This window comes from Equus przewalskii, chromosome 12, assembly GCF_037783145.1.
Source record: "Equus przewalskii isolate Varuska chromosome 12, EquPr2, whole genome shotgun sequence".
NCBI lineage: Eukaryota > Metazoa > Chordata > Mammalia > Perissodactyla > Equidae > Equus > Equus przewalskii.
The window spans coordinates 18,680,098-18,706,264 of NC_091842.1; the positions used below are offsets into that span (position 1 = coordinate 18,680,098).

Sequence of the window (26,167 nt, forward strand, 5' to 3'; positions counted from 1 at the left end):
CTGGCACCTGGACACTCTATTGCTCGCCAGACATGGAGTGGCCTGTGAACAGGGAGTTGGGTCGATGAGGCAATTTGGGGAGGCCCCTGAGCCCAGTTGTGATGGTTAATTTTATGTGTCAACTGGACTGGCCTAAGGGATGCCCAGATAGCTGGTAAAACATTTCTCTGTGTGTCTGTGAAGGTGTTTCTGGAAGATTAGCATTTGATTCAATAGACTGAGTAAAGAGATCCACCCTCCCCAAAGCAGGCAGGCATCATCCAATCTGTTGGGAGCCCGAATGGAACAAAAAGGCCAAGGAAGGGTGAATTCCTCCTTTCTGCTTGAGCTGGGACATCTATCTTCTCTTGCTCTAAAGACACTGGAGCTCCAGGTTCTTGGGCCTTTGACTTTGGACTGGGAGTTACACCACTGGCTTCCCTGATTCTCAGGCCTTTGCACTTGGATAGAATTATACCATTGGTTTCCTTGGTTCTCCCGCTTGCATATGGCTGATTGTGGGAGTTCTTGGTTTCCATAACCGTGTTGGCCAATTTTTATAACAAATCTCTTATATGTATCTCTATCTAGATATCTTATTGATTCTGTTTCTCTGGAGAACCCTAACACACCAGTGAATGATAGAAGATTCCCGACTTCTGCAGGGTTCATTTCATTTATAAGTCCACAGAATTTGTAAGTGAAAATTTCCTCTGTTCCCAGCAATTTTTTTTTCAGTTCTGAATAGCTAATTACCTTTACTAATAAAACAATTCTACCATTTTTCTTTCAGTAGTTTAGAAAGCAGTTTCATATAAATAGTTCTTTCATTCACATCCTACAAACATGCTCTGAGCGTCTCATCAGTAGAATTGCTGGTGCTAAAATGCAGGTTCTCTATGCTAGAGCTTGCTAAACCCTCTCTTCTGCTGTTTCCCCTGGCACCAATAAGAGCTAGTTACAAAAATTCAGAGCTGAAGGGGCCTTAAAGGTCACTGGATTCAAGCTCCTCATTGTATAGATGAAGGCACCCAACACCAGAGAGCGTTAAGTACCTCCTCAAGGAGCAGAGCCTGGGCTTCGAAGAGCCTGTTCTTCTGCCAGCAGCCCAGACACCAAGACACCACGCGTGGGACGCAAACTCTCACTCCCCATCAACATCCTACCAACCGGCCAGAGGGAGAGGCTGATGAGCTTCTTTAATATTTTATTCTGTAGACTCACATATGCCCACTGAACTGGGACAAGCTATTTTTCAAGAGTGACAGGGTCATTCTCAGCACAAGTTCATAAAAAAAGATTGCAAACATGTAATATGTGAAATTAAGAAGATTTTATTCACTGATATATGTTCTTGGAGAAAACCATTCACATGTAAAAGTTTGACGTTTCATATGAGATTTATTCATGCTTTATTTTACACATAAATTCTTTAATTTGGGGGTCAGACAATTTTTCATTTTAACAGGACTTTCACATGATTATAGTCACAAAATTGGCACACTATATTAAAAAAACTAAATAAAACAGCTAGACAAAGTATGCAGCTTTATGCCAATTTAAATCTCAACATGCACCACCCCTCTCTTGGAAGAATCTGCTGTGGGCTTATTAAAGTATTAACTAGAGAATATCTGAGGTCACAAATGATTGTTTACAAAATAAAACCTCTTTTCCTAGTTCTACTCATTTTGTTATAGAAAAATATTACAAATAAAAATTAGTGCTATTCAAGCTGCTAATTTCAAAATCACATATGATACACAGGTTCAAGCCATTTTTTCCTTCATGTGGAGACATTACAACACACTATGTAAAGAGTGCATTCGTTACTGATTACATGTACCTTGGCAACCACTACCAGCTTAGTAATGACCTATTGTTTACTATGCCAACTGGTCAAAAATGAGAGTGAATTAAAACATTTTCAGGTACTGGGTACATTCATAATTTGCTCCTAGTCTGAGACTCAGAAAAACTGCTAGAGAAACATCACAAAATTTGTATTTCTTCCTGATACAAGAAGTTTGTCTAAACATCTGTAATTATAAAACAGATTTGCTTTTTATAAAGAATGGCTAGCTTTCTCTTCACGGTTAGATTCTCATTTGGAAATGATTCCAGTTTTAATTTGGGCCCTCCTTTCCCAGAGAGTGGGGAGGGGCAGTTCGGTACTATAAGGTATATTCAGCAAACAGAGGGATGTTTCAGAGAGGACTACAGAGCACTGTTATATCATCAGCCAGACTGTAATAGTTTCCTTTCCTGTGATTATGTAAATTTTAAAGAAAAGAGGTCTCTCACAAGCTATATACAGCAGTTTCCACTTCAGTGTTTCTTTTTCACTTGATATACAATTAAAATTAATTTATGACAAATACTTGTCACATAAATTTGTGTAGGCACATCTAAATTCTGTAGCTTTATTGGAGGGGCGAGGTCTTCAGTGGGATCATGATTCTGGATTCCATTTCTTGAATAAGTGGGACTGAAAACAAGGATCAAGATTACTGTGCTTGTTCTTTTCTAAACAGATCATGGTAAGTACATAGGAACAAACAGGTTGCTGAGAATGTGCTGCTTGAAATCAGAATAGAGTACTGGAAAACATAGGACTGAGCTCAGAGATATACAAGCTGACTTCCTATAAGATGTTATTAAAATTAAAACAGATTCTGTCTGTAGACATGTTTCATTTGCAGGAAATTAGGGAAGTCCATATTGTGAGAAAAATGGTGCTTTCTCCAAAGGTTCCTTCAACTAAAATAAATTTATATAAAATCAACTAATACTGCCTTTGACTGTATCCTGTATAAAGGGATAAGATACACTGTACTTGCAAAACTGTCACTGCTGAGTTAAAACATGCCTCTGGGAACTGACGAAAGTATAAGAATAAGCAGTAAAGTCACGTGCAATTATATGGTTTTTTTGAAATAAAAGATAATACTCATTTTCTAGAACGAATTACTCTGATTTTCTTGGTAGTATATGGGCTTAAATGTACTTGACATGCAACATGGTTGGTACTTATTACATGTGCTGGCATCACTGGGTTGTATTCAGCCCAATTTCTTGTTTTCTTATTAAAGTCAAGCAACCAGGATTTCATAGCATATATGTATGTGGGTATACACACATGTATAGGCATACACGTGTACATATGGAAAGTTTAAATATCAAATAAGTTTTCAAAATTACTTAATTGCTGTATTAAATTGTAATGTTTTTGGGAATGGACAATTTTGATGAGAAAGGGAAAGCTTAGAAAAAAATTTATTGGTGTAATAAATTTTCAGAGAATATATAAATGTACAAAAAAGGGTAATGATGTAAAATTTACAATATACAAGAGTGTCAAAACTGTACAAGGCAACATATATGGTTGAAAGAATGAATATTCTTTATTGAAAAAAAATCTGTAACTGGTGAAGAAAAATTTGACTAATTCTCCATCCCCCCAACCTTAAAATTCACCATCCTAGAGCAACATACTGTATTTTTATATACATATTAGCTTCAGGGTGAGGGAACATAAAACCATAAGACAGGAAGAATGAAATGTTTTATGCCTGTTAAAAAATTACCTGTATAATACACCAGTTCTTCCCAGCCATGTTTATGCCATGCTGCATTTCGTATATCTTCCCTGATCTGAAGATCCTTGTAAGCTTAAAAATAACCAGAGAAGAAGCAAGACTTAAACCAAACATAATGCCCTACATTCCACTAGTATATCCAGTAAGTATTGATTCACCTGCTCGTCTAGTTTTCTCAAAGAGACTACTTCAGGAATTTAGTACTAAGCTTGGATCACTGTGAGCTGGTTATTCTGAGCAAAATTACGTTAGGCTTTGTGGGGGAAGCAAAACAATCTGCTCTTAAGTTTTACAGTCTAGTGGTTCCAAGACATACCTTTACAAACCAAGTGAACTTCTTTAATAATATGTTAAATTCATAACCAGGAACTGTCAGACTATAGGTAAGCAATATTAGATTCAAGTTTGCTCAACATTTATGAAGTACTACAACGATCTGGGTGAGAGACTGTGTTCAATGCGGTGGAGAACAAAAAGACAGGTAAAGGCAAGGTCAACCCCTGCTGAGAACTGTGGTATCCTCCAGAACAGAGTCCACAAGGAGAACAGGGAGGAGACCAGGGACAGCTGCGTGGAAGGTTGAAAAGAAAGTCATTGACCTAGAGCAACGGAACAGAAAGACACTCCAGGTGGAAGGAAGAGCAGGGTCGAAGGCATCAGAGTCCTTGGTGTCATGTGGTACAATTCACAGCTATCTCATTTGGGTGCCTTAGTTTCTGATTCCCAACGTGGGCAAGATCCTTCCAACTACTTACCAGGGAAATACCTCCTAGGCATCTCGAAGTGGTGTTGGTATTGGTCAGTCAAGACTAAAAGATCACCCAGGACTACCTCCCTCAGTTCTAGTTTCTGTTTTGGGACACACGCCTTTTCTCTAAGTGACTTACTTCTTCCTATGAGAAGCCCTACCCTTGTAGGCTTAGTGATTTAACCATCTAAAGACAAAATGTCCCTCTAGTAGGAATGGAGTATACATATATTACATAAAATTTTGAAGATGCTGAAAAATAGAAGGAAAAAGAAAACTTTTACCTCTCACCAGCACAGGAAAAAAGTTAACCTTCATGTGACAAGCAGCAGCTTCTCACAGAGGTCAGGTGCCTAACTAGTGCACTGTATGAGCCCCCTTGTAGGACACAGGTTGGAGAGGCCTGCATTCTTTTTTTAATTTTAAATTTTCATAATTAAAAATTTTTTTATTGTAAAATATACATAAAATCTACTATTTTAACCGTTTTTAAAGGTATTAAATTCAGTGGCATTAAGTACATTGACACTGTGCCACCATCATTACCATCCAACTCTGAAGCTTTTTCATCATCCCAAATTACAACTCTTATCCACTGAACAATAACTCCCCATTGCTCCCGTCGCCCAGCCCCTGGTAACCTCTCTTCTGTATTATGTCTCTCTGAATTTGCCTAATCTAGGTACTTCATATAAGCGGAATCACACAATTTGTCCTTTTGTGTCTGGCTTATTTCAATTAGTATAATGTTTTCAAGGTTCACCCATGTTGTAGTGTGTATTGGAATTTCATCCCTTTTTATGGCTGAATAATGTTCTGTTATATATGTACATACCACACTTTGTTTATCTGTTCATCCATCAATGGACATTTGGGTTTCGGAGGCTTTTAAAGATGGGCAGCACTTGAGCATATTCATGCTGAGGGAAGGAGCCCACAGATGGGGTGGTGGTGGAGCAAATGGATGGAGCAAGGCCTGGAGGGGAGGGGAGGGATGGCATCAAGCGCAAGGGGGAAAGGAACGGGTGCAGTGTTGTGGAAAGACCTGCTTTGAAGCCAAACTGTGCCAAGGTCCAAGCCTGGCTAAGTTACTGAATAGCTGTGGGTTCTGGGTAATTGATTTACCATCTATGAGTCACAGGTATCTCATTTGTGGTGTGCGGTTGTAAGGATTAAAGAGAATGATGAGTAAAATAACCAACACAATGGAGGTGCTCAATAGATGTTGGTTCTGTTTCTCTAAAATATAGGGAAAAGTGAGGGTAAGTTTTAGGGGCAGGCAAGTGAGAATTCATCTCTGCATATCCTAATAATTTTTCCTATAAAGTAGGAAGTAGGCAGTGGACATCTGGGACACTGACCGGGGACAACAGAGTGGAGAAGGGCACTGGCTAAGAAAAGACACATGCTGCAATCTAGCTACTCTCAGATGCCAAATCACCACGTTGTTCCTGGCTTCTGCGTCTCCGCGTGGAGCAGGATCTTAGAGGACTCCTCCTCATCTTGCTGTTGCTGTGTGAAGCCTCACGTCCTCTCCATGGGGCAGAGTCAAGGGCTCTGCCCTGTACTCCCCACACCCTGTCACAGCTCTGCCACTCACACCTCCTGGTGCCTGCCTGGCTGCAATTCCAGGCTGCTACACCTGGCAGTCCCTATCCAGACGTGCTGTAGGCTCTCATGTGAACAGAGCGTATGCATGGCTTGACCTCCGCCTATGAGCCAAAGCATGTGGTGATCCTGGCCTACCAAGTCCCTGTGCTCACTCATGTACAGAGGATGTCTGGGAAGGCGTGCAGGAGATGCCCTCAGTGGCCTCTCCAGGCTGAAAGGAAGGGGCGGGAAAAGGAGTGGTCTGACTTTTCAGTTTGTATCCCCTGGAGAGACCATCTACACTATTTGAAAAATAATAGAATCTACTTCACCCCTACCTCAAACCCATAAAGGTTAAATTACATTTAGTATAATCTCAAAAGGCAAGGGCACAGAAGACATTTTTTAGAGATTTGTTTCCAAATCTACTACATTTAAAAACACTGATACTTATGAGGTCAAATCTCAGCTAGCTAGAAAACTAAGCTCCCTAGGACAAGGCTGCCCTTGACGTTCTGGGCAGCTGAGGGTTATGTGTGGTATTTATCATTTGGTGTAAGGTCTTCCATCTCTTAAATGCCAGAGGAGCCCAGCGTCTGCAGCTGAGACGAGCACCTAGCTGAAGCAGTGATTGGCAGGGGAAGGACGGCGGTCTCCTCCCCAGACCTGAGGGTCTGCAGGGAGGCTTCCAGAAGCACAATGTAAAACTGCTTTTCATGCCTCAACTTACCCTTCAGACTTAGGTCCCTGGCAGATAACCTTCCATTTAGCAAGTGTGCACTATTTGTACTTTTCTGAGCACTTTTTATGATTTCTCAGATCTCCATCACTGTTCCAGCCCTTCCTTCCCACCTTTACCTGTCAACCCCATCTAGATCCTGAAGTCTAGCTCATATTCCACCTTTTAGTGATTTCCCCTAATACATGTAACTTTATATCCCTTTAAGTGTTAGGAGTACCCTGAATGTAACTCCCCACGTTACTGATCACATGCTGTCTTGTGGCATGTCGTTCGTGTTTGCTTTATCCCTCATTAGACTTGTCACCTTATGTTTGTAAGCCTGCCTTGCTAACACAGCAAGCAGACAGGGTGCAACACTTGATAGGACCAAACAGGTCAAACCAATACCTCAGTTAACTGATAATGGTCTGGAAATGAGTTATACTTTTCACTTTTTTAACTTTAATAACCATTTACAAATGTGCCCAGAATGTACCAAGCTATTACTGAGACCCAGTTCCTGTTCCAGCAGGGAGACAGAAGCAAATAGCCACAACTGTGATAATCCACACACTGGGCTCTGGGAGGCTCAGGAGCAGAGAGACGTTCCCCTTTGGGGAAGGGGAACATGTGAGTTAGGCCCTGAAAGACACCAAAGATGGTGCTGAACCAAAGTGGGTGGGATGGAAAAGGCGAGAGGGGAATGGCCTCCGGGATGATGGAACCAGACCCAAGGGAGGCAGAGTGTGCGTGCGGGGAGCTGCTCCTTTGGGTAAAATGCAGGACTGTCTCTGAGGGAGCAACGGGAAGTGGCTACAAAGGGGGGTTGGGACCACTCTGTGAAAGGCACTCAGCAGCTTTACCGTCTTCCCTCTCCCATGGTTGCTTGCTTCACTTCTCATTCCTTTCACCATTATCCCCACCTGCACGATCAGCTTACTCATGTCCCATGAATCTAGGGCTAGCCCAGCACTTACCTGCCACTGGATTTGCTACAGTGTTTGAGGTTACTGAATTGAGACATGCTTTACTGCCTAGGACAACTTATTTAGTCATCAACTCTGAAATCCCAGTAACACAAAACTGAAGGGAAAAAACTACATACCCCAAAGATGATGCACCATATATAGCTGCCCAATCTGAGAGAAGAATCCTCCAACTGCCTCATTACTGTCCTGTCGGAAGCGAATTGCACGAGCCCTGTAAGAAATAAAACAATGTTCAGATGTTGAATTAGATATGTTAAAAAGAATTAGTAAATTTTCTCCATATTCAGAGCAAGTTGTTCAGAATGAAGACTAATTGTTTTTTAATTATCAAATGCAATCAAAAGTTATTTTAAGATATATAAGATGTAAATATACCTTTCTGTAGCTATACTAGTCATTTTTGTGAGTAGACAGTAAGTAACGTTGGCTATTAAAATAAAAACGTGAGGACACATGGTTGCCCTGCTGATTCTTGACATAAAAAAAATTGGCAGAGGATAGGACCAGTCAACTTAAAAAGAATTGCTTCTGGGGCTGGCCGGTGGCCGAGTGGTTAAGTTTGTGTGCTCTGCTTCGATGGCCCAGGGTTTCACCAGTTTGGATCCTGGGTGTGGACCTAGCATTGCTCATCAAGTCATGCTGAGGCGGCGTCCCACACAGCACAACCAGAGGGACCTACAACTGGAATACACAACTATGTACGGCGGGGGCTTTGGGGAGAAGGAAAAAGAATTGCACCTCCAAGAGCATGCTGAGGGAAAGTGAGGGAAACCCGGATACTAGACCATCCAAGACGCCACAGGTACTATATCCAAGACAGGGACCACCCCTCAAGAATGAGGCTTAAAACAGAGACGGAGGGAGCACACCTTCAAAGCAGTTGCAGACAGTGAATTCTGAGAAACACGTGAGCTTTGTGAACTCTAAGAGGCATTCTGCAACCTCCTGGACAGCATCTGGGAGAACCACGAAAGCAGAGCTTCCTGGCGACACACCATCACCACCATCACTATCAACACTGGAGCTGCCTCCTGTTTTGTTTTTTTTTTTTACCAGAGCAAACCATTAGGAAAATAAGTGCCAAATGACATTTATTATGTATATGTGTGAACGAAAGTGTGTACATATATTATGTCTATGCATGTAACATGAAATTGTGGTTAAATTGGTTAAAAATTGGCACAAACTTTTCAAGATTTCCTGCTGCAAAAGGTATCAGCTCTCTAAACACCTTCTTTCATATTTGCACCAGGTACTTTATTTTTCTATTTAGTGATGCATCTGAAATCCTGAAAATATTTTTAAAATGTAGATATTTTTCTAAAAACAGTTTCCTGGAATAAAAGTTGAAAATGGAGGAAGCGACAGGAAGTTACCAGGAGCAGCACAGCTGGAGTCTCTCAAGAGACTCCACACCCAGATTATGCAGTAAATTGGAATCAACACTGCCCAGGCTCTGGTCAAAGTGTGTTACAACAGGGGCCGAGTTGATATCTATAGTGAGAGACAGAACTCTCAAGGGACAAAAGATCTGAGTGGGCTTGACTATACATTCTCTTCCCGGAGGCCAACTTCATAGCAACTGAATTAGAATATCACAAAGGTGGGTATGGAATCAGAGCAAGGGCACCCTGCTTCGGGAGTGAGGGAGCTAGTCTCCCTCAGATCACTTCGTACACCTCAGCTCTCATCCTCCATGCACTCAGCTCCACACGGCTAACCTAAGGTTTTGGGTTCTTGGGTGAAGGAGGGATCTCTTGCTATTGCCCTCTTGGGTTACCCCAAAATGACAGTAAATTTTTTAACCTTAGATTTAGAATTAAGTGATCAATATCTTCACAAAAATTACAAATCTGATTGGTAAATTACTGAAATTAAACAAATCACTTTAATGTGCATTCTAACTCTACTCAGAAGGGGAAAAAACTGTCTTTCATTGATAGTGATAAATATTTAGGATAATTCATTTCGTTCTGAATTTTTCTCATTCAGTTAGAGTAGGCAAAGAAAACATACTTGCCTTAGCCTGGTAATAATCAGAAGCATGTACTGAAGAGGAGATCACCATCTTAAATAGTTACCTATGTGCCAAAATATAAATTGAATGCTGAACTGGCTTTATAAATAATTTTTAAAATAACTAAAGAATCACTTCAGTGCTTCCTTGTGGATCCATGCTGGGCAAGTCTTAATTAGTAACCTGCAAAAACAGAGCTGCTGAGTGATCCTATTCTGTGGGCAACTAAATTACTACATCTATAAGCACCCCCCCAACTATAAAAATCCCTTAATAAGATGGTACCTATAATAATAGTATACAATCAAATACGTATTTCTCAGTTTTCTAATTAAAAGAAATTCTAACTTGAATTATTTAGCCTGTGATCACCAAGAAGGAAAAGATTCATTACAAATAAAGATCACAAAACCATATTTTGCAGATAGGTCTTAGAAATTATCTAGTCCAAAGCAAGAAATTTCCTAACTGAAAAAAGAACATATATAAATTGAAAGTAAGTAAAAAGTCACAGGTTCTCATTTAAAGATAAAGAAACCAAGAGTCAATAGCTGACCAAGGGCCAATAATCTATTCGCGTATCCCTCTTAATTATTGAGACTTTATCTTATTATATCTTTTGGTTTTTTCTATTACAATAGGATTTCCAAAAAGAATATAAAATTATAATGGTGAAAGTTGGTATTTTGTTATAATGGTAATGAGCATGCTTCCTGTGTTTTACCATTGAGTTTAATGTAGCCGTTAAAATGGGGAAAATAAGTTTCGTCATTTAAATCAGGGCCAGCAAACTCTGGCCCTCAGACTGAATCGTATCCTCTGTTGCATGCTTTTATGGCTCAGGGACTAAGAATGGTTTTTACATTTTTAAATGCTTGAAAAAAAAATCAAAACAAGGAATATTTCATGACACATGAAAGCTATAAAATTCAAATTTCATTGTCCATAAGTAAAGTTTTGTGGGAACGTAGCCACGCGCATTCGTTTACAAATTGCCCATGTTTGCTTTTGCGCTAAAATAGCAGAGTTAAATAAACAGACACAGCACGGTTCAGAGCTTAAAATATTTACTATCTGGTCCTTTACAGAAAAGTTTGTCAACCTCTGATTTAAATAAAATATACTCTATTACCAATTTTTAAAATGTTTTTCATTAAGAATTAGTGTCTAATAAAACTGGTGTAGAATCTTATCAAATGCCTTCTGAACACACATTATGATTTTTAAATTTTCTTTTACTTATGAAATATTCCAAACATTCTAATCACTTAAATGTTTAAAGCATGAATACTTCAGAGTCGCCTCAAATCTTTTCCTATCCCCCCATCCGTCACCACTCTTTGGAAACAGTTAGCTCTCAAGTCTTCCTGTCCATGCTTCATATTTCTACTTTGTATGTATGTATCCATGAACAGTAGTTATATCTTTTTATATAACTCTTGTTATACATAACCTGTTTATAGAACTCTCTTCTTACATCTTTTTAAAATTTACGTAAGAGGGCCAGCTCCGTGGCCAAGTGGTTAAGTTCACGCACTCCGCTGCGGTGGCCCAGGGTTTGGATCCTGGGCGCAGACATGGCACTGCTTGTTAGGCCACGTTGAGGCGGCGTCCCACATCCTACAACTAGAAGGACTTGCAACTAAGATATACAACTATGTACAGGGGGGTTTGGGATAAAGCAGAAAAAAAAAAAAAGATTGGCAACAGTTGTTAGCCCAGGTGCCAATCTTAAAAAAAAAAAAAAATGTACGTAAGAGACAACACGTTGTACATATTCTTTAACCAGCTCTTTCTCCTCAACTTGGTGTTTTCAAGATTTATCCACGTGCAGACGTTTTACTTTAACCGCATTAGACTCCACTGCATGAAAGTGCTATAATCTATTCCCCTAAGGCACACAGGTTGTTTACAATTTTGGCCACTACAACTGACCTTGTTTTTTTTATGTAACCACTATTTTCTACCATCCATTTAACATTTACTACCACCCAGGATGTGCCAGACCTGGTAGTTAGTCATAGAACTGGAAACTGAAGGCTCCCCTGGGGTGTGTGAGAAGTGCTCTAACAGAGGCATGGAGGTGATGTGCACGGGCGTGCAGGGGTCAGGCACCTTCAGAAAGCGTGTGTGTTAAGACACCTATTCCAGCCTTGATTGTATGTGCTATACTAATCGGTTTCTTCATTTTGAATCATTCTTAGATTTGTGGTATAAATTCTCTTTAGTCATGTCATTAGCAGCTTTATTGAGGTATATCTTACATACCATAAAATTCACTTAAGTGTACAATTCCATTTTTACTCATTTACAGACCTGTGCTACCATCACCACAATCCATTTGTGCCTCTAGTCCCAGGCAAACACTAATCTTTCCATCTCTATAGATTTGTCTTTTCTGGACATTTCATACAAATGGAATCACAGCATATGTGCTCCTTTGTATTAGGCTCTTTTATATTGCATGTTTTTGAGGTTAATCCACATTTGTAGCATGTATCAGTAGTTTATTCCTTTTCATTGCTGAAAAGTATTCCATTACATGGATATACCAAGTTTATTCATTCAGCCACTGATGGGCATTTAGGTTATCTCCACCTTTTTGGCTATGATGAAAAATGCTATGATTAGGGAAAACGTGAAGCTGGAACCCAGCCAGGCCAAGGATGTCCAATCTCATTGTCTTTCCAGCCTTCTGACCCTCCCCCAAAGCCCCTCAATAAAATGGTTTGAACCTCTCCCCCTCCCCCCAAATGCTATGATCATCGTACATAAGTTTGTATGGATGTACATACAAACTTACTTTACATACTTTCTGCACAAACTTTACTGTACACACTTTCATTTCTTGGGTATATACATCGGAGTCGAATTGCTGGGTCATATGGTACCTTCATGTTTACATTTTGAGGAACTGCCAGACTGTTTTCCAAAATGGCTGCACCATTTTACATTCTCATCAGTAATGTATGAGGGTACCAATTTACCCACAACCTCACCAACATGTGTTATTATCTGTCTTAGTTACAGCCACCCTAATGGGTATGAAATGTGGTTTTACTTTGCATTTCCATAATGACTAAGGAGACTGACCATCTTTTCACGTGCTTATTAGGCATTCATATCTCTCTTTGGGTGAAATGTCTATTCAAATTCTTGGCCCATTTAAAAAATCTTTAAAAATTTATTTTATGATTTTTGGGGCCAGCCCCATGGCCAAGTGGCTAAGCTTGTGTGCCCCGCTTCAGCAGCCCAGGGTTTCACTGGTTCAGATCCTGGGTGTGGATTTAGCACTGCTCACCAAGCCATGCTGAGGCGGCGTCCCACATAGCAGAACTAGAAGGACCTACAACTAGAATATGCAACTATGTACTGGGGGGCTTTGGGGAGAAGGAAAAAAACCAAGAAGATTGGCAACAGATGTTAGCTCAGGGCCAATCTTTAAAAAAATATATTTTATTTTATCATTTTTATTTATTATTACGGTAAATAACATGTAACATTAAATTTAGTTTTACTGAATTTTTATTAAAATAGTATTTATATTTTTGTTTTATGAAACAATAAAGTAGTGCCAAGAATATTCACATTGTTGTGCAACAGATCTCCAGAACATTTTCATCTCGCAATGTTGAAACACTATACCCACTAAATGCCAACTCCACTCCACCCAGGCCCTGGCAACCACCTTTTCATTTTCCGTTTGTGATTTTGACTACTTTAGATACTTTGTATTAGTGGAATCAAACTATATTTGCTCTTTTGTGACTGGCTATTTTGCTTAGCATGATGTTCTCAAGTTTCATCCATATTGTAGCATGTGGCAGGATTTTCTTCTTTTAAAGGGCTGCATAATATTCCCTTATATGTATATATCACATTTTCGTTATCCATTCATCTGTAGATGGATATTTGGGTTGCTTTCACCTCTTGGCTACTGTGAATAATGCTGTGATGATCATGGGTGTGCAAATATCTCTTTGAGCTGCTGCTTTGAGTTCTTCTAAATTACATACCCAGACGTGGGATTACTGGATCACACGGCAATTCTACTGTAACGTTTTGAGGAACCGCTGTACTACTTTCCGTGTCGGCTGCGCCATTTTACATTCCCACCAACAGTGCACGAGGGTTCCAATTTCTCTCTATCTTGGCCAACACTTGCTATTTCCTGTTCTTTTGATAATGGCCATCCTAAAGAGTGTGAGATAATACTTTGGTTTGGATTTGCATTTCTCTTATGATTAGTGATGCTGAGCATCTTTTCAAATGCTTTTGGGCCATCTGTATATCTCTGGAGAATTATCTATTCAAGTCCTTTGCCCATTTTTTAGTTGGGTTATTTATCTTCTTATTATTTAGTAGCAGGATTTTTAAAAAATATATTTGGGATACACTCGTTATCAGAGAGATGATTTGCAAAACTTTCTCCCAGTCTGTGACTTGTCTTTTAATTTTTTAGATGATATCCTTTGAATTACAAAAGGTTTTAATTTTTATGAAAAGAAGATTTTCTCCTATGTTTTCTTCTAAAAGTTTTATATTCTAGCTCTTACATTTAGGTCTACAGTTCAATTTTGGTTATTTTTTATATACAATGTGAGGTAGGTGTCCAAATTTATCTTTTTGCAAGGATATCCAGTTGTCTTAGCACATTTGGTTGGAGAGACTATCTGTCCCCATTGAATTGCCTCAGTACATTTGTCGGAAACCAACTGCTCATATACGTGACAATTTATTTATGGACTTTTAATTCTATTCCATGATCTGTATGCTTGTCCTGATGCCTGTACTATAATGTCTCGATTATTCTAGCTTTGTAGTCAGTTCTGAAATTGAGAAGTGTGACTCTTCTAACTTTGTACTTCTTTTCCAAGGCTATTTTAGCTATTTGGGGTCATGTACATCTCCAAAGCTGGGATTTTGACTGCAATTGTGCTAAATCTATAGAAAGTTTGGGGAAAGACGTGTATTTTGCTACCTAGACTAAGAAGAAAAAAAAACCCAACTGTATCATTGAGCTGCTCCATTCATGCGACAAAAGCAGTATTTCAGAAAAGATAATATACAAGAATATGAAATAACCTCATGTAACATTGGGTTTTGTTAAAAAAAAAAAAGAAGAGTCCTTATCTCTTAGAGATGTATACTAAAATATTTATGGATAAAATGGTATATTGTCTAAGAGTTATTTCCAAATGATCTGGCTTGGGGGTTGAACCTAAGCAAGATTGGCCATGTGGTGATAATTATTGAAACTAAACACTGGGGATGGCGGGGGGATCCATGGTATTAGTCCCTCTAGTTTTGCATATGTTTAAAAAGTTTGATAATAAAAACGTCAAACAAAATATCATGGCGTTATCCCCAGATTTTCTTCTTAAAATTAATATTATGGCCTAAAATAATCTATTAAGAAGATTTAGAAACTCACCATATGGTAATATACTTACCAATAATTGCCCCATTCAATCATAGTTCCTGGCTGAAAAGAGATTTGGATTTTGGTTTGTTAGTTCTTCTGTCAAGAAATATGGGAATAGCAGTATAAAAAATATCAAATGACAAAACTAACTTAAAAATTAACTTTTAAAAATGTGAGATTAACAAATAAAAAAAGTAACAAAATAATACTATTCACTGTATTCATACCTATCCCATAGTGGGAGTAATATCCCACAGCATCATATGAGAAGACAACATATATACAGTGTAAGAGTAAATCATCCAATCATGGTTATCAAAACCATACTTAGGCCCATCGTCCAAATGTACTGAAGTCACAATTGTGGGTATCCATTCAGACTGTATTGTGAAATTTAAAAAGAATTCAATTTAAGTAAACTTAACAAGGACGTCACTTTATTTTTTTCCAGCATAATGGTGAGTATTAGACAGTTGAGATCTACTAATATGTATTCCTTCTAACAATGTTGTTATCTGGAGCTTTCTTTCTAGTAGTCAGTAGGGAAACATCTAGAAAGTCTCATAAACTATTATTCCCTCTTACTTTTACAGTGTTATATAATTTATTCAACAGTCACATTTATAAGTTGCTCTAGTTCAATTACAATACACGCTAACATATTGTACCTAGTCCTGTATTTTAGATGGTTCTTCTTAAAAATAGAAACACTATAGGAAAAATGTCCAATAATTAACATTATGTGTAAGATTATAAAAAACAAAAGAGCTTAGCAGAAGGGAAGGAATGAGAAAGAAAGAAGGAAAAAAAGGAAATAAGAGAAGGACTGGATGGGGGAGAAAACAAGCCAATCAAAATGTAATGCCAAATACACGTCACAGAGTGCACACACACTCAACTTTCACTGTCAGCATTAGGGGTGCTCATGCTTCTTCAGAGAAGAACGAGGGAACAGTTAACTCATGTTTAGTACTTACTCGGAGTTGGTAAGATCTGAGTTCATAAATATTAGGTCCTGACCGTGGGACAGGCTCATTCCAGAAACTGAACTCCAATAGCAGCTGATTCTTCCTAGAGAGAAGCATGTTGCTTCTGGCCTTACGGAATTCCACAAATTCCTTTGAGTGAAAAAAATGTGTTCATGAAATCATCCAAAACTTATATATAAACCCACTACTTAAGTAACATTTCTGTTTCTCCCATGATAGAATATTATTATGAGTAGGGCCCAGTTGGCCTGACAAAGTCCCAGTTTACCTCTTGTATGTCTAGGTTTAGATGACAACTATATGATCATCCTAATTATCTAAATGACAATATAAATAAATTTAATTTCCTACGTTTTTAGGTGCTTCTAACAGTGTTTGACAGCATATTAATAGAGGCAACATGGACACTACAAGACATCAGATAATCTAAAAGCCATTTATATTTGGACTTGGAATCTAAAGAAAAGGTTTTCTTTCCTAATAATGTATGGCTATTAAAATTTTCTCCACTAACATGCACTTATTAGTGAAGGGAGGGGGAGGATAGCAAAGTCAGCCCAAGGTCAAGAATATGTGGTTGGCAGTTTCTGAAGCAGATGTGTGTTAGGTAATCCAGGGCTGACTGTCAACCACGCTGACTTACAGGTTTCAAAGCACCAGCTTATCAGTTTCAAAGTACAACTGACTTTTACAATAAAAGCTATTATTTTAATAGTAGTACAACTGGTTACTTTACGTTTTAATACAACTTCAAGAATCCAAATAATAAAATTCCTACTACAAAAACCAGTTTATTAACAAAAACTGATGACAGAAAAGTCATTTAATTCTTTTTTTTTTTTTTTAAAGATTGGCACCTGAGCTAACAACTGTGGCCAATCTTTTTTTTCTGCTTTATCTCCCCAAATCCCCCCTGTACATAGTTGTATATCTTAGTTGCAGGTCCTTCTAGTTGTGGCATGTGGGACGCCACCTCAACGGGGCCTGACGAGCAGTGCCACGTCCACGCGCAGGATCTGAACCCTGGGCCGCTGCAGCGGAGCGCGCAAACTTAACCACTCAGCCACGGGGCCAGCCCCAAGAGTCATTTAATTCTGTACTAACATCTACTATATCAATAACCTGAATAAGTAAACACTTTTCAAAATCATTACCTGATTTTCTCTGAGTTTATTCATGACCTCCGTGAGGGCTGGATAGCCTCCTTCATACCTCCAGAGGTGGACTGAAATATATTTTAAAAGATAACATTTACTTAGAGTTTCATGATACTCTTACCTTGAAAATATTCTAGATACAAATAATGTTAACACAGTACAAACTGTAATGTGCTGGGTGTTGGCCTACGGGTTACACCATAAAGTTTCCATAATAGATTCAAACATTAAAAACAATAAAAAGTAGTTTTTGCAGCGAATTACTGGAGAAACTAACCATAAAACTAGACTGGGACTTGGAAAGCTCTGATTATAAAAATGAGAATTAAATTTATTTATTTAAGTTGTTATAATAAAGGCTTAAGGAAGAAGTCCTTATTCCAAAGACTTCTGCTTCCTACCAGCTTGATCCTGCTCGCCATACCACGTGTTCCAAGTCCCCACCAGAGTACAAGGGTAATGTTTATCTTCATGAACCTTTGGCAACACCTCTTGACTTAAAGAGAAGAAAGAGCAACACTAATTAAACCAATAAAATTATACCAGGTGGACAACACATGGAAAAAGCCATTTACTTTGTGTTCTAACAAATGATCTCAGAATATATTTATGACAAAATGATGTGCAGAATTAACCTTTTAGCTAAATTCTACTGTACTCTAATATTCCACTTATCAGAAGCTTAGGTCTCTGATACCCCAACTATCTAGAACAGCTGTAAGAAACTCTAGTGATAAAAATGATAAAGAAGAGACAAAGGTCCCAAGATTCCAGGAAATATGGGTCTACTATTTGCCATTTTAGAAGAAAAAAGAAGTACTTAGGAATAGCGATGTTTATGAAAGCTAAGTTCTGCTGGTTCCAAAGATAGGAAGAATGAGAGAATCGGAAATAGTAGAAAAAGAACATGGAAGAAATAAGAAAGAGAAGAAAGTAATGTTTAAGATAGGGGAAACAACAGAAGCAGCACAAGTAGGCAGAGAACAAGTTGGACTTAAGGAAAGAGGAAGAAGAAAGAGCTAGAACAAAACACAGCCTAGAAGCAACCCCAACTCCAACAGTCCCGAAGGGCATCAATGTGGCAGAATCCAAATTAAAGATACAACATGAAGCATAAATTAGGTTCTACTCAATTCAACCAGCTGAGGGGATCTGAGAGGTACAGCATAATCCCATATTGAACACACCACCTAGTTCATTACCATTGATTGTACAGGAGCAGTGGCAAAGCCATGACAGTGTACACAAGGCAGTGTATTAATTTAACGGAGGTGTCAGAGCTTGGTTCTATGGAAACCTTCCCATGGTACAGATTCAAATGTACGGGGAAAGGCAAAGGGAAGAGGCATAACTGTATCATACTAAGAGGAAAGCTAAAACCTGCACACTTTTTTAATAGAAAAATTATGATGAAAAAGTACAATACAGATTCAACAATAGATGCAAAAGGATACCAAAGCTCAGAAATAGAACCTGTTCAAACTATTTGCTGACATTGAGTGATATTAAGCTAGTGATCACCACCAGATGCTGGGGTACCAGGACTCGGTATATATGAAAAGTTAACAGAGAAAAGCTCAGCATGGCTTTATGTCTAACTAAATGAAAACCCACACGTATTTATGACCCAGTACAATGACCATACTATAAGTATTCTTTGAAGGGTGGCATTTGCTCTTAAGATCTTAACAGTAAATGCCACTCTTCAAAAAATATACATGGGGGCTGGCCCCGTGGCTGCGTGGTTAAGTTAGTGCACTCCACTATGGCAGCCCAGGGTTTCTCTGGTTTGGATCCTGGGTGTGGACATGGCACCACTCATCAGGCCACGCTGAGGTGGTGTCCCACATGCCACAACTAGAAGGACCCACAACTAAAATATACAACTATACACTGGGGGGATTTGGGGAGAAAAAGCAGAAAGAAAAAAAAAAAAGATTGGCAACAGTTGTTAGCTTAGCTGCCAATCTTTTTTAAAAAAAAATATATATGGTGTGTCATTGTACTGGGTCATAAACACATGTTTAGAAATAACATGGGATTGGTGACAACTGGAGACAGGTAAAGATGGATTATGTTAGGGAAATGGACATGAGTTTCCTTTTTGCCATATGACATGAGCAGGAAGTAAACAATCCTGAATAGGACCAATGTGGAAGAAGGAACCCAGTATAGATGACCCAGGCGGGGTCCGGAAAGGGGCCTACGTGTTTCACCAATACAAAATTATATATGGATTTGTAGCCAATTCTCTTTTTGGGGGGCCCCAAACTTGCTCTTGGAAGCCCTGGCCTTACCTGAATGGAGGTTGTAAGGTAGGCAGTACTTGTACCCAGAACTGGATGGGTTGGGCCTCATTATTGGGGCCCCTAAAAACCAGCAGGAGTTAAGTCTTTATGTACTGGAAACAGGGAGCTGCTGAAAGTTTCAGAGAAAAGAAAAACATGATGAAAGAGAAAACAGAACTCAAGTGAATCAATTTGACAAACTTTTTTGCAATAGATTGTGGGGTGGGGTGGAGGTACAGGTAGAGCTCTGAGCCCAGGAAGGCAGTCAGAAAGGAGGCTACTTGGAAATGGAGCGCAACAGGCTGGGAGACGGAGATGGAGAAGGAAACAAGCAAAGAGAACCAAAATACATGTCAAATGAAGAATGCACAGCCCTTGGTGACTAACTAATCACAAAGAACTAAGGAAACGGTTAAATAAAACTATGGTGAGTGACACACAGGGAAGCTGGAAGGGCGAGTTGATTCCACATGCTGAGTTTGAAGGGAGAGCAAGACACCCAAATAGATATATGAATAGACAGAAATCTGAGACAGATGAAATGATAAAACAGGACAGGAAAGATAATCCAGGGAAACATCAGGATAGAGAAAAAAATTTCATTTTCTGAGAAAAGATTTAGAAATAAGCATCTGCTCTGTTTAGAGCATTTTTTAATAAAGAAAACTGTGCTGAGCTAAGGAATCCTATGCTAATGTTACATTTCATGAACCATCTCCAAAAATAAAACACAAGATTTTTGCTTCTGAAAATTATCCTGATTCCAGTTACAAAATCATTTGCTTTCTCATGAAAGTAGCAGATATTAAAGGTAAAAATTGCTTTTTAATTATATTTGCTCACCATTATCATTAAAATACTATTTCCGATAACTTAAGAACTGATGCCCTTCTCTCTTCAGTCTTAAAGTTTACAAATTCTATAAGAGCATATGGATCTCATTTCACATGACAATGTACCGAAGGGACTTGGATCCTGATAAATGGAAGGCTTGGGAAGAAATGGCAGGACAGTCAAATACCTATAGGACTTTCATATGGCAGTTTTACTTAGGAGTAAACTGGAAACAAAGGAGGACAAAGGGAAGTGCGTTCTAATTCCTAACGGTCAAACCTGTCCAGAGATGGAATGTCTGAATGTATTTAAGCACGGACAGTCAGGACGGTCTCCAGAAAGGACTCAAGCACTAGAAGAGCAGATGGACTAGACAGCCTTGTAAGGTTCCTTCTAACCTTAGAGTCTAGTAACATCCTAAAGTCTGATAGCCAATGTGATAATTTAGCTATATGAGTGCTTAAAATCAAAATGTCCTTGGTAATCCCATACAGAGCTCAATTTAAGAGCCTCTGAACATTCAGCTTTAAGAAGAGGAATGAAAGTTGTCATTCTGCTGTCAAGTGTTAGCTGACCAACAAATATTAAAAGCACTATTTTTCCCCAAGTAAAGGATAGTTTGGTATACACACCAAATTTTGTTGTATGCGTCTAGGCATTCCGGTTTAACATTGTGAACTGAAACAAAAGAAAATTCAATAAACTTATGAACAAAAGGAAAAAAGTCAACTCTATGAAGATAGCAAACCTATCACTCACACTGTAATTTGTATAGACTGCTTGTTTCCTTTTTGGCTAGGAGATTAGAGTGAGCATCTTTTCTTGGATCAACTTTCCGGACAAATAAGGATTTTAACCAGCTGTCTTCTCGAGGTCTGTTGTCAGAAGATGTCAATCTCCTATGGAATAACAAATATAAAAATTTGAGTCTAATCAGAGGTACAAAAATGTCTTTAAACAGTGTCACACAGCACACTGTTTTGATGAACTCATCAATGCACTCCGCAGACATGCCTTGATTACCTGTTCTAGGCACTCTTCTAGAACCTGGGATGCCACAAAATGTCCACTTTCTATTATGACAACACACACTCTAAACAGCAGGAGCGAAGTGTAAAAGATGTAACTGGTGGCTCTTCTAAGAGTTCTCACGTTTATCTTTGCAATTTCCGCTATGTGCTTTTCCCTCCTCCAAAGCAATTTCTGACATAGAAAAAATATACATGGAAACAGAGTAATCAAATTCACAAGGAAAAAAAGTAGTTTGGTCATTGCCAGGAGCTGATGTGGGGAAATGAGGAGTTATTGTTTAATGTGTTCAGAGTTTCAGCTTGGCAAGATGGAAAAGCTCGGAGATGGATGGTGGTGATGTTTGTACAACAACGTACTTAATGCTACTGGGCTGTACATTTAAAAATGGTTAAAATGGTAAATTTTACGTTATACATATTTTACCACAATAAAAAAATGTGAAAAGAAATATACAGGGAAAATGAAGTAAACTCTTTCCTTAAAAAAAATTATTTTACCTCTAAACTAACCTTAGAATCAAGATTTTTTTTTTAAAGATTTTATTTTTCCTTTTTCTCCCCAAAGCCCCCCAGTACATAGTTGTGTATCTTTAGTTGTGGGTCCTTCTAGTTGTGGCATGTGGGACGCTGCCTCAGCATGGCTTGATGAGTGGTGCCATGTCCGTACCCAGGATTCGAACTGGTAAAACCCTGGGCCGACGAAGCAGAATGTGCGAACTTAACCACTTGGCCACGGGGCAGCCTCAGGATCAAGATTTTTAACAGTCACAAAAACCTAAGAATACAACTTCATTAACAAAAATGTAACTTGTTAATTCTCATCTTGTAACTGAACTTCTACCATATATGCTGTCAGAAAGTGAGGATAAATTTGACTGAAGTAACAAAATATACTTTAAACATGAACTGTAAAGTGCACGTGTAATTCCCATATACTTGCTAGTGGGATTACAAATTTGCATACCTTCCCTAGAGGGCAGTGTGGCATTATCTATATCAAAATTAAAAGTGCGTAGGCCTTTTGGCCCTGTTAAGTGCAGGACATAACTGCACTTGTGTTATGTCCTACAGGCAGCTATATTTAGACAAGTGCAGAAAGGTGAATGCACAAGATTGTTCACTACCGCCTTGTTTCCAGTTTTTTCCTGGTATAGGCAATGTGGGTACCCATTAATGGGGACTGGTCAAACAAATTAGGGAATATTCAAAAATCGTAATAAACTACAATCATTAAAAGAAGAGGTAGAGTTACATGCACTGAAATGTTGCTATCTCAGAGACAAATTGTGTGGAAAAAGCGGGCACAGAACAGTACCATACATGCAAATAAAGTGAACTGTTAATAGTGATGACATCTGGGGAGCGTGACTGGGCATGGGGTGAGAGTAGCGATTTCTCCTTTTCATTGTTTAACTTTCTGGACTATTTGAAATTTTTCCATATACATACATTATTTTTATATTTAAAAATTAGCTAAAATATCTCAAGGTGCATGTTTAGAAACCCCTTTACAGGTAAGGTATATAAGTACATATAACCTGAAAACAGGATTTTAAAAATAAGAACCTGGTTGAGACTCATCCTCTTCCTAATCTCACATGACCACAATCAAACGGCAAACTGTGTCTCTTTATCTTCTTCATTTTAATCAAATATACGTACAGTAAAATTTATTCTTTTTTGGCATGCAGTTCTGCAAGTTTTGACAAATGCGTAAGATATGGAACAGTTCCTTTACTCTCTAAAATTCCTTCTTTTGTAATCAACCCTTCTCCCCACTCTCAATTGCTGGCAACCACTGATACATTTATGTGCCTACAGTTTAGCCTTTTCCAGAATGTCTTACATGTGGAATCATACATAATGTAGCTTTTTGAGTCTGTGTCCATTCTTTTTGCACAATTCCTTTTATAACTGATGACCATCATCTCTGGCCAGGGTTATTACAGGATATTCTTTATAGTTTTGATCTTAACTCATGTACACATAAATGATCTTTCCTGCCCTTTGCTAGATCATGCCAGGAGCAGTAACGTGCTGGGATTCCAAATGGCCAATATAAATGCTTAGGATCTTATTCAGTGCTTCAACACAAGTCGAGAGGCTGACAGGCCAGTGTGAGCCTTTTCTGGGGGATCGCTATGGAAACATTAGATGATTTTCCACACAGTCATCCCTTGGGGATGGTTCCAGAATTCCCAGCAGAAACCCAAGTCCTTCATATAATGTGGTGTAGTATTTGCATATAACCTATGCACATTCTCCCCTATACTTTAAATTATCTCTGTATTACTTATAACACCTAATATGATGTTAATGCTAAGTAAATAGTTGTAAATGCAATGTAAAAACTGTACTGTTTAGGGAATAATGGCAAGGGAAAAAAGTCTGTACATGTTTGGCACAGATGCAACCACTGTAGGCATTTGAACTCACGGACTCGTGGAACCTGGGATACGACTGCATTTCCAATGTGCCTAGCAGGCCTGCTTAAGGACACAGATACCACAAAGCAAATGTAAGAGGAAAAGAATGAGACCCCAGGTATAAGGAAGGGGACCTGGAATTTAAACAAGAGGCAAGAAAACTCATGAGAAGCAAACTTCCATTGCCTCATGAGATGCACATGTAGATTCTACATTACAATAATACAATTTCCTATTCTCATTCAACTATGGGGCTTTAGAAATAACAGAACTCTAAGTTTCATGTGTTATATTGGTAGCCTTTTCCTTTTGTTGCTTAAAGAGTCGATTTGCTGCTATAATGAACAAATATTACAGAGCAATTTTCTCCCCTTAAGATGTTCTTTTAATTTAAAAACAATTCATAGGATATTATCACAAATAGCTAGAAACCAGATAAAAAGACTTACGAATAATTTAAGCTTACAGATATACAAACATAAAATACACAAATATAAAATTAATAATTAAATATTTTCTATAAATAATGATCAAGAAATATAAAAATATTTTTTCAAATTCTTCAAAGATTAAAAAGCAGCAATCTTATACTAAACAAGCAAAATAACAATACCAGTATAAGCAATTTTTCTTGTAAGTGCATAGGACAAAAATATAAAACCCGAAAAATGGCATTTATAAAAAGATGTTGGAAATTCCTCCACTTTGCTTTTATTACAAGCTAAAATTCCTTAGATTTAAGAAAGTGTTAATGGTGGTATCCCTGAGGGAAGGATAGAGAGCTAAGTAGAAGAGACAGCTTTCCCCATATACCTGCACTGTTTTTGACTTTTGTATATTTTTAAGTACGTGTTGAACCCCACACTCCTAGTAAACAAATTGAAAGCACTTAGGATGGTAGTGAGAGGTTAAACAATTCAGTTTTTAAAACTACTTTTTCAATAAAACTAACTTTTAAAACCAAAAGAAATTATATACAAAAACTATTAGTCCTTTAGCAAAAACCAAAATCACATGCTACTTGTTTCTGTTTTCAATTCACTTTTTGATTATATAAATAAACTAATTCTGAAGAAGGCAATTTTCCAAATGAATCACGGTAAAATTTAATTCATTAAAAATAAAAACACTGTGTCAATTTGTTTAAGGTGTTCTACACATACATTTTGTGATATTTGCTTAATAATTTCAAGAAGCAAAATGGAAAGCATATAAAATTAGTGACATACAAAATAGAAAGTTTTAAGATTTGTTAATGAGACTTTGTATAATTCCTGTTTTTTATTTATTTTAGATTTTAAGTTCACTACGCAGAAATTGTGTAAAAGATTTTGGGGGATTGTTAAATAAATAAATTCTTAAGCTTGGAATAACAATTATCAACAATTGAGAAAGAGGTACAATGAAAATTTCTAAAAATATCAGCACTAGAGAATTTCATTTAAAGTAAGAAATACTCACCAAAGCAAGCACCACTAACAGTTTTTAATGTATCCTTCCAGAAATGCATAGACAAGCATATAGCATGTGTATGTGTATATATATATATATATATATATATATATATAGACAGATAGATATAGATATTTAATTTCTATGGCATTTAATACTTTACAAAATAAGAGAGCATAATAAAGAATTATTGGTAGACTAAGTCTGGAGGGGGGAAAATCCCAAAGTAATTTTTCTCCTTCTCTTTAGAATTTAAGGGGATTACAGGTTAATAGGTACATACTTACTTCTAGACACTCAACTAGGCAGTTTGTCTATGTCATCTCACTTAATCCTCAGAACAACGTAGCAAGGAAGGGATTATCGCATTTTAGAGATTGGTTCAGAGATGTTAAATGCCCTGAGCTAAGAAGTGGCAAAATAAAAATATGAACCCAGATCTAACTATACAGTTCAAAATATTTTCACTAATAAGGATACCTCCCAAACACAAATCTCTCCAATTGAGTATTCATTCCATATTTTAATAATACCAAAGAGATTTACTTTAGGATGAGTAAAATGAGGTAAAGGACATGGAAATGCTTTGTAAACCAAAGATGAGCCTAAGAAATAGTCAGCATCATGGAACACATACCAGAACCTGAGTGGTGTTTGCTTGTGAACTTGGGTAGCAATTGTCTTGACAAATGAAAAACAGTCCGAGATTACCCACAACTGACTGTCAAACTCTGAAATCTTTCCAAGCGTCAGGCGACGAAAGCTGCCTAACATGCCCAGTCCACCTAGCTGTCCAAGCTGAATCTCGGAAGAGGGTAGAGCAGCTGTGCAACAGCGTCAGGCTGATAAGATCCAGGCTGGGGTTCTTCACTGTGATAAACACCACTATAAGTCATCTGACTGATAGCACCACTATCAGTTA

At 38.1% G+C, this 26,167-nt stretch overlaps 1 protein-coding gene across 2 annotated transcripts in view; it reads right to left on the bottom strand.

Moving 5' to 3' along the window:
• Positions 1-1,297: 1,297 nt before the first annotated feature.
• NIPSNAP2 (nipsnap homolog 2) overlaps positions 1,298-26,167 on the bottom strand; it is a 29,783-nt gene continuing 4,913 nt past the window's right edge. The window contains exons 2-10 of one of the 2 annotated variants that reach the window (XM_070567896.1): positions 21,096-21,235; positions 20,969-21,014; positions 17,616-17,710; positions 17,212-17,282; positions 16,046-16,186; positions 15,097-15,128; positions 7,743-7,837; positions 3,567-3,650; positions 1,298-2,467 (exon numbers count right to left, since the gene is read on the bottom strand). In XM_070567896.1, the coding sequence (XP_070423997.1) occupies positions 2,403-2,467; positions 3,567-3,650; positions 7,743-7,837; positions 15,097-15,128; positions 16,046-16,186; positions 17,212-17,282; positions 17,616-17,710; positions 20,969-21,014; positions 21,096-21,235 (769 nt within the window). In that variant the 3' untranslated portion in view covers positions 1,298-2,402. The remainder of the gene's footprint in view (positions 2,468-3,566; positions 3,651-7,742; positions 7,838-15,096; positions 15,129-16,045; positions 16,187-17,211; positions 17,283-17,615; positions 17,711-20,968; positions 21,015-21,095; positions 21,236-26,167) is intronic. The other variant, XM_070567897.1, reaches the window with a different exon arrangement.